The sequence below is a fragment of the Montipora foliosa genome, chromosome 4 (assembly GCF_036669935.1).
Source record: "Montipora foliosa isolate CH-2021 chromosome 4, ASM3666993v2, whole genome shotgun sequence".
In the NCBI taxonomy this organism is placed as follows: domain Eukaryota; kingdom Metazoa; phylum Cnidaria; class Anthozoa; order Scleractinia; family Acroporidae; genus Montipora; species Montipora foliosa.
This window is the reverse complement of record NC_090872.1, coordinates 697,127-712,126: the sequence shown is the minus strand read 5'-3', so window position 1 is coordinate 712,126 and position 15,000 is coordinate 697,127. Positions and strand designations below refer to the sequence as shown.

At 37.8% G+C, this 15,000-nt stretch overlaps 1 protein-coding gene and 2 pseudogenes across 1 annotated transcript; 2 read left to right on the top strand and 1 right to left on the bottom strand.

Moving 5' to 3' along the window:
• The first annotated feature begins 2,645 nt into the window (after window positions 1–2,645).
• Window positions 2,646–3,965, top strand: LOC137999458 (uncharacterized; annotated as a pseudogene).
• Window positions 3,966–5,065: 1,100 nt separating this feature from the next.
• LOC137999457 (uncharacterized) lies at window positions 5,066–6,865 on the bottom strand. Its single transcript, XM_068845230.1, has one exon. The coding sequence runs from the start codon at window positions 6,863–6,865 to the stop codon at window positions 5,066–5,068; it is 1,800 nt and encodes a 599-aa protein (XP_068701331.1).
• Window positions 6,866–10,761: 3,896 nt separating this feature from the next.
• Window positions 10,762–12,141, top strand: LOC137998817 (uncharacterized; annotated as a pseudogene).
• Window positions 12,142–15,000: the final 2,859 nt, after the last annotated feature.

Sequence of the window (15,000 nt, the reverse complement as noted above, 5' to 3'; positions counted from 1 at the left end):
ATGCTGTTTTCAGTGACATATTCACATTGAGAACTGTTGGAGTGTTAAGTGAGGAGCTTAAGTCATTGTTTGTTGTTCAGCAACGCAATCGGTCATGCTGCACATCATGTGGCAACCAAATTATATATAATACAAGTATATTTGTACTCTACATAACCTGCCCAAATATAATTTCTGCTCAGTTTGCAAATCATGTTTCAGAAGCTGTTATTCCTCACAGTAGGGCTCTTTATTGTGATTGTTGCCAAAAACATAGTGGTGACATTTCTGCATTGCAACAGTTTGTTACACTGCCCACATTTTTAAGTATTGAATTGTCATCCAATAATATTGATCAAATTGCATTTCCCTTAACTATGGATGTCTTAGAAAATCATTATTTACTGAAAGCTGTTGTGCGTTGTGCAAGCCAACATTTTACTATCGCAATAAATAAAGGAACACATTGGTTGTATTTTGATGATATCTGCAGATCACTCCAGCAATATGCTACTTTTCAAGAGCTGTTGATTTCTCATGTTAACGGCTGGTATTTTGCTGCCTATGAAAAGTCTGCCATTCCATTCATTGATTATGCACATGCAGTTGAGAACCACTTTGAGTGCACAGAAGAATACCTCACAGGACATTCAGTGCCAAAAGTAATGACTGATAATATTTTAACGGTGTCATCAAACAAACACATTGGACAAGCAAAACAAAATGCTTGCATGAAACAATATCAAAATAAAAGAAAAAGTAATGAGACTGCAGAAGAACAACTTGCCAAAAAACAAAAGCAAAATGCATACATGAAAGAGTACAAAAAGAGAAAGAAAAATAATGAATCTCAAAGTGAGAAACTTGCTAGACGAGGAAAGCAAAATATGTACATGAGGGAATACAATAGGAGAAAGAAAGACATTACCAAAAAACTAGCAATGGAAGAAAAACAAAATACACACATGAAAGAAGATCATGCAAAAAGTGTTCATGGTGATTTTAAAATGCAAGCAAAACTTGCAACAGAAGAGAAGCAAAATACAGACATGGAAGATCATGCAAAAAGCACTAACAGTGATTTTAAAATGCAAGCAGATAAAAATATATTTAACTGTATTGTGGAGAAGGAATTTGCCAAAAACAGAAGAAAATGCATATATGAAAGAGTACAAAAGGAAAAAGAAGAATAATGAATCTGAAACTGAGAAACTTGCTAGACGAGGAAAGCAAAATATATACATGAGGGAATATAACAGGAGAAAGAAAAAAAATAATGAAACTCAAAGTATGTACAGGAGGCAATACAACAGGAGAAAGAAAGATATTCCCAAAAAACTTGCAATAGAAGAAAAACAAAATACAAACATTAAAGAAGTTCACGCAAAAAGTGTTCATGGTGATTTTAAAATGCAGGCAAAACTTGTGACTAAAGAGAAGCAAAATACAGATATGGAAGATCATGCAAAAAGCACTAACAGGGATTTTAAAATGCAAGCAGATCAAAATATATTTAACTGTTTTGTGGAGAAGGAACTTGCCAAAAAACAGAAGCAAAATGTATACATAAAAGAGTACAAAAGGAAAAAGGAGAATAATGAATCTGAAACTGAGAAACCTGCTAGACCAGGAAAGCAAAATATATACGTGAGGGAATACAACAGGAGAAAGAAAGACATTGAAACTGAAACAGATCAAAATATCTTTAACGGTATTGTGAACAAGGAAAAATATTTGTCCTTGTTTGACAGTCAAACAAATGGACCAATTCATTCACAGGAATGGGCTCTCAAGTCTAGCGTTGCAGAGATCAACATTGCCAAATTAAAAGCTATTAATCATCCAATAGCAACTATAAAAGCTCGTCACTCTGGTGGTGCACAGAACCTTAGCTCGGATGAAATGGGAGGCCTAGAGCTTGTGATTTACTTAGCAAAAGGAGCGAGAGTGATGCTAACTATGAACATCTGGACTGAAGTTGGACTTTGTAATGGCGCCCTAGGAACAGTATTAGATTTTGTTTATCCACATGACCAGACTCCCCCAACACTACCAATTTGTGTTCTCGTACAGTTTGATGAGGATTATAATGGCCCTACTCTTTCTCCTAGATTTCCAAGATGTGTTCCAATCTGTCCAATAACACAGGTTTCTCAAAACATATCAAAGGAGTGTGAAAGACAACAATTACCCCTTAAGTTAGCATGGGCAATCACTATCCACAAGAGTCAAGGTTTAACGCTAAAGAAAGCCTGGGTTGATCTTGGTCCTTCAGAAAAATCTTCAGGAATGACATACGTTGCACTTAGTAGAGTTAAAAAACTTGAAGACCTGATTGTAGAACCTATGACCCTGGAGAGACTGCAAGCACCCCGTAAAATGTGTAATTTACATTACAGACTCAAAGAAGAAGAGCGGTTAGATCGTTTAGCCAAACTTACTTTGCAGAGTTTATTGTAGAATCCGGTTGCTCAAAATATATCAAACATCAATCCAATAAAAGCACTTTTTACAATTAAAGTTTAATTAACCAACATTAACCTTGCCTCAAGATAATCTAGAGGCTAGAGAATTTTAGCTTGTTATAATGGCATATATTTATTTAAAACTGCTACAATGTACTTAACCTTAATTAATATCTTTTTTAACAGCTTCTTTGTGAGAAAATGTCAAAGCGTACGCCACACCTTAACTCAGGTAAGTGTTGTTATTATAAGGGGTTTGCGGGGGGTGGGGTGAGGGTGGGCAGTAGGAAATGCAACTAATGCAAACATTATCAAAATTTGAGCCTCCAAACAATCTTTATAATTTTTCCATGCCACAGGTGAGCAAACTGGTGAATAGATGCTAAACACAGAGTCTACAGTTATTCATTTCCTATTTGACATGCTGCTTTTTTAATTTTTTCCTTAGAATCACTCCGTGGCTTTATACATAATTTAAGCCCTGTAAAGCGCTCAAAGAAATTGGATTGGTTTGAGTTCCATCTGCAAACAAGTCCCTCCAAAGTACAGCGTGTAGTTGGATTTAATATCCCAAGTCACTCAACCTTCAGTGAACATAAGGAATCCAAAACCCCTGTGCTGCTGTCAAATACTAAGAACAATAATTCTAACAAGGACATTATCTTCAACTAACAGTCAGTTGTAAGGTCTGCACCAGCATTCGACATTGACTTTGATTATTCTCCACACATTGCCGCATCTGTATCATCCTCCTCTTCAGTGCAGCCTGCTGTTACAATCACTCTAGAACAGGTACCAACTCTAAAGATTAACCAGAAAATCAATGTCACAGCAACCATTTCATTAGGCAATGAACAACCCAAGCCAGTTGAAGTGAAATCCACTCAAAAGATGACACTCGTCAAAGAGGATTGTGTCTTAGAAGACGAGACAGGAACAGCTGAAATTCACATTTGGGATGAGCTCATCAACAAGGTCAAAAATGGAACAACATATGAATTCCAAAACCTGAACGTCAAGCACTTCAAAGGCAGTACCCACTTGGCAACAACACCAGCAACGACCTTCAAAAAAGCCAGTAAACAACTTCAGTCTGTGCAAGGACCTACACTACTGGAAAACCCAGAAAAAGAAGTTCAAGTCGAGATGTTCAAGTTTCTTAACAACCTAAGTGTATTCGTGGCTTGCCAAGCTTGTAAAAAGAATTTAACGGAGAGCTCCCATCAAAAATAATTTTATATTAAATGCAGGAACTGTGGAGTGCTGCAGCGTCAGAGTGACTGCTAGAGAGATGCATCTGTACAAGTAAAAGTACAAATAGATGGAAAAGAAATGTGGCTAACAGCATTCACAGATGCCATTGAAAGTCTTCTGACTGTGTCTCCAGATGTTTCCCTTATGAGTAACTCAGAAGCCATTGAAGACCTGCTCATGGACCTTACGGATATCCACTTCACCTATAATGTCCACAAAAATGGCATAACCGAGGTCACATCTCTTTCACATGGACTGGCGTCATGACACTATAGAACGATCAGTTAATGAGCCTTCTTGCCATGAAGCTACTATAAATTACGTTGCGTTCTAAAATTAAGTTAAAACACAGACATGCAATATTTTAACATTGCGAAAAACAATGTATAGCATGTGGAATTTGCATGTGTAATCTCTGTTACAAGTTAAGTTCTTCAAGACATTTTACAAAACAAACAATAGCATGTGAGATTTGCATTTGGAATCTTTGTTACAAGTTGAGTTGTTAAAGACATTTTAAAAAAACCATAGCATGTGAGATTTGCATTTGGAATCTCTGTTACAAGTTGAGTTGTTAAAGCCATTTCAAAAAAAACATAGAATGTGAGATTTGCATTTGGAATCTCTGTTACAAGTTTAGTTGTTAAAGACATACAAAAAACAATAGCATGTGAGATTTGCATTTGAATTTTCTATTACAAAGTCACTTCTTAAAGACATTTTTAAAAAACAATTGTAATCTCTGCTACAAGTTCAGTTCTTAAAGACATTTTTAAAAGACAATAGCTTGTTAGATTTGCATTTGTAATCTCTGTTGCAAGTTTAGTTCTTAAAGGCATTTTAACAAACAAACAACAGCATGTGACATTTGCATTTGTCATCTCTGTTACAAGTTTAGTTCTTAAATACCTTTGAAAAAAACGAACAATAGCATGTGAGGTTTGAATTCTGATCTCTGATACAAGCCTGCATTTGTAATCTCTGTTATCAAGCTGTTTCTTAAAAATATTTTTCAAAAAAGTAATACCATTTCGCATTGGGAATAACATTTGCAATCTACGTTTCAAGTCCTGTTTTTAAATACATTAAAAAAAGTTACAACTTCTGTTATTAAAGCCATTTTAAAACAAAGAAAAGTGTGTGATATTAGTTTCATCTTTGTCAAAAGTGATGCAAGGGACATATTTCACCTGTAATCTACCCCACAAGTTGAATCCTTCTAGACATTTTAAAAGCCAAAGATTGCACTGCTTTTTTAAACAAAGATTCAATTTTAAAAATGGTCTATCCTCCGGTTACTTCTTAATTTTCCCTCGGCACACAGCTGTGCCAGTGTTTACTCGTTGGCACTCTACCGATAGATATTTCTAGTTTAACACTGCACCACAGAGCTCTATCCGGTCGATCGATAGTTTCTTGGAAGGTGCGAGGCGGTTTTTGGACAAGATGAGGTTGGTTGCGTGGTCTCCATTAAGAAGTCTCCATCTAGCATACGCACATGCGCCATATGCATCATTAGATCCGTCGCTGAATATCACGAGGATTGGATCTCCCGTTGCTTCTTTAGGTTTAGTGCATCGATTCACTTTAATCTTTTCCATCTTACTCAGATATTGGAAGAAGTTAGCCCAGTTCGGGTGATCTTCGTCGGGTATAGGATCATCCCATTCCAATTTTGTGTTGTGAAGCCACAACCGTCTCATGAGAATCTTTGCCCTGACGGTCAGAGGACTTGCTAATCCGAGTGGATCATAAACACCATTTACTTGTGATAGAATTATCCTCTTCGTTAAAATCTTGGAAGTATTAGTAGTCGTATCTTGATTTTGTTTGGGGCGTCGTTTCTTGCCTTTGGGTGTCACATTTAGATTGATTTTGAAGCAGAAATTATCCGTAATTGGATTCCATACAATACCAAGCACTTTCTCGTGTGCTGTTTTCGTGTTAGTTGGTATAAGATCCTGGTCTGGAGCAGTCTTGTCATGTGAATATATCCATTCCTTTATTTTGAAGTTTCCGTAACTCAAGATGGTTTCCATTTCATTTGTGAGGTTTTTGGCACTTTCAACGTTGTCAACGCTATTGATGATATCATCCATGTATGTATTGTTTACGAGGAACTCAGATGCTTGCGGGTAATTTTCTTTAGCCATCTCTGCTGTTTTTCGTAGTGCTACAGTTGCTATAGTTCCAGAGGGTTTATCTCCAAAAGAAACCCTCTGAATAACATATGTGTCTGGTTCCCTAGTTACATGCACATCTCTCCAGAGGAAGCGGTGCGTGTGTTGTTCTAACACTCCCGTTCCGACTGTGTGGTACATTTTCTTGATATCGCCTATGAATGCTATTTCATTCTCTCTAAATCGGATAAGTATTCCTAGGAGACTGTTTAAAAGGTCGGGTCCCTTAGCCCAATATTCGTTTACTACATGACCCATGTAATTTGCACTGCTGTTAAAGACAATTCTTACTGGTGTAGACTTGGAGTCTGGTTTCAGCACTTCGTGATGTGAAAGGTAGTGAGCAGGTCCTTTGTATTTCTGCAATTCTTCTTGAGTTAGTTTGCGAGCTACATCTCTATCTATCATGTCCTGTATTTGTTGTTGATAGGTTTCAGCGTGTTTCTTATTTTTAGAAAGTCGTTTTTCGGTCAATACTAGCATGCCGAATGCTGCTCTTCTGTTGTCTGGGAGATCAAAAGGATCTCTGATCCAAGGATATTCTGCAGTCCAGAATTTTTGTTTTGCGTCATGGCTCAAATTTTTCTCAATTAATGCTAACTCCTTTTCTTCCTTGATTGTGTAGGCATTGCTACCCAGTGAGCATCTCCCGCACTTGCATCCACCGCAGCTAGGCTTACATTGTATTCCGAGATTCTCCATGTTGTAGAAGTCTTCGATTCTTACCATCTTGACATGATGGGCGTACATTGTTCCAATGAGGGACTTTTCGTTGGTTCCTTTAAGAACTGGGCGTGTTCCACCTATACATCGTCCGAACTGATTTCTCAATAAAAGTAGATGTCCAGAACTTTGTTCCTTTAAGGAGTGGAAGTCTGCGTATTCATAACCTATCAAGGTATCAACCTCTCCGGTGGGCCTTATTAAATCTTCCTCGTGTACGTCTTTGAATAGTTTAGAGATCCCCTGTATGTCGATTGATGGCATGGGGGAGGTTATCTTGTCGATTCCGTAAACGTCGGACACGATTGCTTTGGCCTGTTTGTCAATAAGTGGGAGCTTGTACTTAAAAGTGTCCACGGTTTCACTTTCGCCACCTACAGTTGTTTGTCAATTAGTAATTAGGCAATTATCGTTTGTCACGTTATGTGCGCGTAATCATGTGAAATTATAATCAATGACGATACATTACTCAGAAAAGAAAGGTTTTGCTTTATCTTTTACCAACTACAAACATTAGTGATAAACAAATCAATAAAACAAATATGAGTGAAAATTCTACAAGCACTATATTGTAATCCTTGAATTCTGATAGGCTGATATCTCCCCTTTCAGATATCTCTCCTTTCAGTCCTTTTAGTCCACAGTCTATACTAGATTGTAGTATATTACATGTATATTCTATTAGCATTTTATTACAAATGTTGTAATAGAATACTAATAAAATTTTCCAATGCAACAGTAAGAAGGCTCATTCTTGATTTCTTTAGTATTTTAAAGTTGACTCAGGAATTTGAAGCTCATCTGTCATCTTCCAGATGCCACATGTATATGTAAAATTTTATTACATACACTTCATTCATGATTAATAAGGCCCTGCCAGGGTAAATTCCAACAAGCGACGTGACCCAAAAAGGGGCGGCAAAGGGTAAAATGAAATTGCGCCAAGAGACAACCTCCCTGAGCCAAATTGCAAAAGTGACGGCAAAGCCGAGAATAAGCGACAAAGAACGATGGTTTGGATAATTTATGGTTTTGCAAGGCAATTAACAAAAAGGAGCGAGGAAATGCAAATGAGGTCAACGAAGGCCCTCGGAGCGTCGCGTGGAAGATGTGTTTTTATTTCCATAACAAAGGGAGAGAAGTTTATGCGACAAAATCGCCAAAAAACGTGAAATTTGTAATTTTTGCAATTTCCGTTAAAACTGTAAAATCCGCAGCACCGCTTAGGGAAAAGTCATTAAGTTTGTAGTTTTCGCAAGGTCATCGTGAAAATCGTTAATTTTGTAAATTTCGCTTCAGAGTTCAACCCTGGACATAAGTGCTCCTACCGACCATAAAGAGTTAAATAGCAATAACATCTTATTATAGGAGTTACCTTTTGAGACTGCTGAGTCCATTACTAAGCTTCTTTGTGATTGGTTCTCCCCAGTAATGTCTAATGGGCGCTGTTCTGGACACGCTCATGTGCAACTCATCACAGGGAAACATGTGCACATTACATGACATGGTGATTGACAGGCTGTCCACCAATGATGCCACAAGACTCTCAATGTACATTGGCTTTGACTGCAGAAATAATGCATGCATGTAAAATACCAATATTTCAGAATAAGAACCTCATTTAAAGCAAAAAGCATGTAGGGTAGTTACATTGTATGGATTCTTTGTTTTCACTGTCAAGCCATCAAAGATAAAAATGCAAACCATTCAATAGAGAAAGCCCCGAATCTGGAAAAATGAAGGAAGATGCATATACAAAAAGCCTTGCCAAAAATCAGGTTTGTGCGATATTTTATATGCGAGAAATTTGAGAAAATGTTTTTATAAGGAGGGGGGCATATATTAAGGGAGGGGGGGGGGGGGGGTAACCAATACCACAATTTCACAGCGGTCTAACGAGTGAAATTTGCAAAAGTTAAGCGAAATACTTCAAAGTTAAGGTTGCTACTTTCACGATCGAAAGTATTACCAATATCCTGTTAGTTTACTAAACTTTTTAAAAGTTTACTAAAAAAGTTTTAAGTGATTGAAAACCGATGCTGACGTTATTATCGGCGCCATTTCCAAACATGATTCTCTTTTAGCGCAAAGCGTTTACAGCAAAAAAAGCTCAAAATTTTGAGGAAAATGGAAAGATGGTTATGTTGACTAACTGATTTATACATCTTTGCCAATTTTTTAACTTGACTCAGCCGCCATTTTGAGACCATATGCTCTCCCAGTGATCTTTGGGTGCCCATTCAAGTTGGCGTCAAAATGCAAATCCCCGTCTAAGCCCCGCTCAAGGTCCCCGCTCGCCGATACTTGCGCCAAATGCTGTCGAAAACCTCGCACACCGTGGCAAAAGTGACAGTCCAAAACCGCTGAAATCCCCCGCTAATGCCCCGCATTCCCCGGGTATGGGGGTGCGGGGCTTTCCACTGACTAGTGCATTAACAGTGTCTTGTATATTGCACTAGGTGAACTGTTAGCATTATGCCACACACTAAGAACAGTCGATTCGATGTTAATGCCTTTATGAAAGCCCGAAAGGAAGCGAGGCAGAAAGCAGTGGAACAGTGTAGAAGTTTGAAGGCAGAGCTAAGCACAAACACGAGGAAAGTCAATAGACTAAAATCAAAGGTTAGTTAGGTTAGTCAGTGAGGACATACATGTATTTATTGAGCTATTTTAATTAACTGACCAAACACTGATACGTGCTGCTACTAAGCAACTAGATATTCTGAGTTGTATTTTTTAGTAGATTAGGAATAGATTAATAGATTAGATGTAGTTAGTTATTTAGGTTGCTAGTTATTTTGATTGTCATGTACAATAAGCTTAAGTTAATTAGTTTTTAGAGTAGTTAACGTGGAGATACTAGCATTAAATAAGTTACTCTGTTAGTTTGAGATTAAAGAAAGTTTATTTTTGATTTTATGTATTGATACATAAATACTTTTGATTTGTTCATCATTTCTGGAAAATGCTACATCTATAAGTTGCTACTTATAATAATTAATTCATTCATTAATTGCTGTTAGCTTTTGTTTTATTTGTGGAATAAACATTTTGGAAGTGAATGATTAATTTAATTCTTTGTTACCTAAAGGTCAGTGAATCAGGGGAAGTATTGAGGGACTTGACTCATGAAACTCAAAATTTTCAGGTTAGTATAATAGTCTTCACTATAAGATCAAATTTTTTCAGTGCCTTACAGAAAAGGGGCTAATGAATTATTTTTCTTTGCAGCTACAACCAGTTAACAATGACATTAGTTCACGAACAAGATCCCCAACTATTTTGGTGGATGGGAAATCAAATATGCCACCAAGAACAGCAGCGAAAAGACGGCATGAAACAATGAAAACTGCCTCCACAATCCATGGAGGCTCTGAGAATAACTTAACACCAGCCTTTGATGGGATGTTTGACACCTTGGCAAAACGATGTAAAGTAGATAAAATGAAAGATTATGTTTTAAGTCAGAAAATTCTAACAAAGAAGGTAGTCTCGACTGCTTTTAAGGAAAATGTAAAATCTTTTGAAAGCTCGCCAGAAAATGCAAAGAGAAGCATTGCAGTTTTCTATAGTAGTGGTGTGATGGGTAAGCGTAAATATAAGTCTGTAAGACTTGCATTATCTATGAAAAAAAAGGAAACAATGGGAAAAGGGAGGTCAGCTATTACTGTGATGCCGAACTGCCCTATTCCAAAATTGCTGCCCTGTAACAAGCTTGTCAAAGAAATCAACCAAGTCAGCATTGGAAATGTGTACAAATTAGAAGAACAGTTTCAAGGTGTTATGGAAGATGAAACAACACAAGGTTGTTTTTGAAAGTTAATTGAGTATTTGCCACGGTTAGCAAAATTTTGCCTCAGAAAAGAGAGAAAGGAAACCCTTCAGTGGTTTGGAAAAACTGAGGGTACTTTTTTATTTGCAGTGGGTGGGGATGGCTGCCCATTTGGGAAGAATGAGAGTGCATGTTCCTTTCTGTTAAGTTTTATTAATGTTGTAAGAGGGTTGCATCAAGCAATGACAATTTTATTATTTTTGGGGGTAATTGTGAGGAGACTTCGCTAGTTGTGCGCAAGTACTATCAGTTCTTGTGCAACGAAATTAGTGAAATAGAGAAAAAAGTCTTTGAAATTGAGGGCCTACCTGTAACTTTCAAATGTGCCGAATTGCCAAATGACATGAAGATGTTGGCTATGCTGGGGGGAGAACTACCCAACAGTGCAAGATTTTTCTCAACTTTTGCAGATGTTTCAAAAGACAACTGCACTGATTTAAAGGGGACATTTTTATCCCACCCAAGTTTGTCACAGGGAAGTACCATCCGGCCACCATGGACACAGACCATGTGGAAGCCTTGGAAATATGAAGAGAGGATCAAAATTGCAAATGAGGTTGTCAAATTTAAAAAATCCTTGTCTGAGAAACAACTTAAGGAGAAACAATTTCGAGGCAAAGTCACAGAATTTATTGCACGTAAGAACAGTCGACAAGAATTTGTACCTTTAATTGGGAAATTGATTGATCTCGCCCATGTGGAGCCTTTACACATTAAGAATAATGCATGGCAGTATTTCTTTAAGGGGGTTCTGAAAGAGGCTGTTGGAAAATCAAATCTTTCAGACAGCTGCAAAACGTTTGCAGACATTCCAAATGATAGCATTGTCTCTAGAGTTGTAACTGCACTGAAGTTTGAGGTAAAGGCCAAATGTTTCGCAAGAAAGGTAAAGAAGTGGTACGACGAAACACAGGGTAAGGGTCAGGATCTCCAGTATAGATTTACTGGAAACGATCCAAGGCTACTTTGCCACAATTTTATGAGATTGATTAAATGGCTTAGTAGTGAAAATGATTCTCACCAACAAAGGAAAACAGTTCTGATTTTTGCATACCTTGGACTGAGACTAAGGGATTGTGTCTCACTCTTCAGTAGGTTTGATATTACTGTTGAACAGTTTAAAAAACTAAGCATTAGTGCTCGTGAATATTATCGGGTGAATGCATTGTTTCTCCCTACCTCTGTAAACCCTACTGTGTGGACAATTGGACACATCATTCCTGCCCACACTAAAGAGGTACATGAGAAATATGGGCAAGGGCTTGGTATCGTAACAATGGAAGGGAGGGAGGCAAAACATATTGCTTTGAAAAAACTAAGCGAAAATACATTTTATAAAAGGCGCTGGTATGAGATTTTCAAGCATGAGTTTGTAATGTTAGTGTGGCTTCCTGAACAAGGGTTCAACCTTAGTACATACAAGCATACTGCAGTATACATCCCAGACAGGGTGTTTTCTGACCCAAGGTTTTGCTACTGCAATCTAGAAAAAGCTACATTGTAGTCCCACTGATGAAAAATGTGCATTCTGTAGTGATCCAATTATGAAATTTATCCAACAGAGTGTTGAGCTGGGAAAAGTTTTACCGCAGATGTTAGGTGACACCAGGACATAGTTTTAAAAAAATCAGAAATATTTAATCACATGCAGGACTAGAAGTAGGCTTGCAAAGCAGTATGCCATACATGCATGTGGCTCAAATGTGTTGTGGGAAACATTTATTTATTAGTTTATTTAGAGTAGTTTTCAATTTAGTGTTTTAAAACCAATACCAAACTAATCACTTAGAAATTAGACTACTCAGCCAATCTCAAACCATAGAGAAACCAAAACCAAATTGATCATTGAGGGCATCAGGAATGCATTAGGGATTTTGAGTACAATGAAAGTTGTTGTTGTTGTTGTTGATTGCTTTCTACACAGCTGAAAACTGCTCTAATAAACAAACATTTATTTGTGGTGACCCATAATGTTCACTTTCATAATTTTTTTTAAAGAGATGGACCAAAAGTTGTAACAGATAACACATTAAATGCATCATGTTGTGGGAAACATGTATATGCTTATACTTACTTATAAACATACATAATTTTTTTTTATTTATGAGGACCCAGAATAACAAAATTAATACTGGGTCATAAGTTCTAGCAGATTACACATTAAAGAAGAAGTTTAAAACTTGAGCAATGAAGAGTCAGTCTATTGGTTTTACAACAATCTATTTCAACTTTCAAAAATATATCCATATGCATTTGTAAACTTGTAGTAGCAATCAATTACAACATATGAGCCTTTCCTAGAGTAAGACAAGGTAAATGGCTTTTGGGCGCTGATAACCACCCTTGCATTTCCTTTCCTGGGACCCTGAAATGTCTGAAAAATATTCCAGGATGGCTTCTCGGTTGACGTCGCAAAGTCGAGATAAACCTCTAACCACTCGATTCTCTTCGGTGTAAACAACGATATCCAGTAATCTGCTTTCCGAATGGGTGACACCGTAAGTTGACCTTGCCTTCTTTACCATATGCAGAAGAAAAGCGAATAGTTGCACTGGCAAGTCCCTTCTAACTTGGACAGTCCAAGGATTATAGGCTTTTTTTCCGGGAACTGAGTCGCCTATGCAACTTTTTCAGCAAGATGGTTATTTCTCCAGCAATGATCGACCCAACTTCAGTGACCGAATTTCGCACTCTTTCAATCGAATTCTGATTATTTCGATGCTTCTGGAATAATCTCATTAGGGGGGGCCGGATTTTCAGCTTGTACGAATTTTTTTTTTCGCGCACTGCTTGGGCAGGAATTTTTTTTCCAGGGGAAACCCCCTGCACGAATTTTTTTTAGACAAATATTGCTTTTTTTAACAGTGAAATCTTGATTCATTATCTATGTTTTTGTGAGACTACAGAGTTACGCAAGCAACACATCAAAAACCTCTCAGACACACAGTTGACTGCAGAGCAGATCAATTTACTCTCTCGAGGTTTGAAACTCATTCCAACACCTGTCATGAAAGAAAACCAGATAAGGCGCCAGCTAATTTCAGACTTCAACTAATTTGCCAGAAGGATGCGCCCTCAATATATCTATCATGACCAAAAGACTGAGCAACATCCATTTCACGTGAAATCCAGTTGGATTCCACCGATTCAACGGTCAGTTGCTCTTGAGACTTACTTGGAAGAAGTCAAAATAAAGCTTGCGGAACTCCACTGGTTAAACCTAAAAATAATCTGCCACCCGGCGAGGAACGAGCTCTCAAGGAGCTTATTAACAAAAAAGAAATTATTCTCAAAAAAGAAGATAAAGGCACAACAACCGTCGTTATGAACAGAGAAAACAAAATTACTGAGGGACAGATACAACTGGATGATAGAAATAACTCGATCAGCCACTAGACAAACCAATGGTTGGAGATACATTCCAGCGAGTTAAACACCTCATTAACTCCCTTCGCCAAGCAGGGTGCATAGATGAAATGACGGCTAAATGGTTTAACCAAACACGAGATCCTCCTCGAATTTCAGTGTTCTATACCCTCACGAAAATTCACAAACCGACATTAGTCGGAAGACCGATCATATCTGGGTGTGATGGCCTAACAGAACGCCTATCATTCCCCAGCGGGCGTAGACAAAGTACTTCAGCCAAGGAAGGAATTGGAATTGTATCTTAAAGATACGACACATTTCATAAGGTTTATTGAGAGCACTAGGGTGCCAAAAAACGCTTTTCTACAATCCCGGTCAAAAGATCGTGACACCAAAGCATGTTTGAACCCCCCCTCCCCCGTGACAATGTTGATGGCGTAAAAACTGTCGGGCTCCTGGAAAAACGCCGTTCTCTTTGCAACATTGAATAGGGGGAAGGGGTAATCTGCTACTCAGCGTGAAGTGTCCCCTTTATTTTTGTCTGAGATTGTGTGTAGCTGCGTGTCACGCGAGCTGTAGTTAGTAATTGAATGAAAAGGTCATGGGAGCTATTTATGTGAAGTGTCTGTACAAGTGGGGTGTATGCATATTATGGAAATGATTGAATTTTGCTAGATATATTTAACGAGTATGAAGAGGCCAGTAGTTCACATAAATGAAAGACTTGAGGGAAATAATTTCTCGTCAAGGAGGTCTCACTTTTAATTAGGTTAAGAGAGTTTATTTACAGTTGTCAATTCTTGTACACGTTGTTGTTAAGTGGAGACTTCCTAACTCATTCTTTGATGAACACTAAAAGATCAGTTCTGTTCAGATAGTTGAAAATGTAACGGTGTTGTGATACTTCTTGTGTCGAAATGGGTACATTTTGGGCACTGAGATATAATCTATGGAGGGCAGCGGTGTTCTTGGTAGAAGGCAATTGAGAAGTGTGTACCTCGTGACGTTTCGCGGAATTTATACTCGGGCCTTCTTAAAAAATGGCAGATTTTAGTAAACAGTGAAGGCACTATGAAATGAAGTTTGCTTCCGAAACTCGCAACTACGGTAAACAAGTGCCAAGTAGACGAACGATTAACAACATATAGGAAGAAAGGAACGATTAACCATTTGATAGACGAACGATTAACCATTTTAT

Coding starts and splice junctions, on each gene's coding strand:
- LOC137999457 (XM_068845230.1), bottom strand. CDS start 6,865: ATGCCATCAATCGACATACAGGGGATCTCTAAACTATTCAAAGACGTA.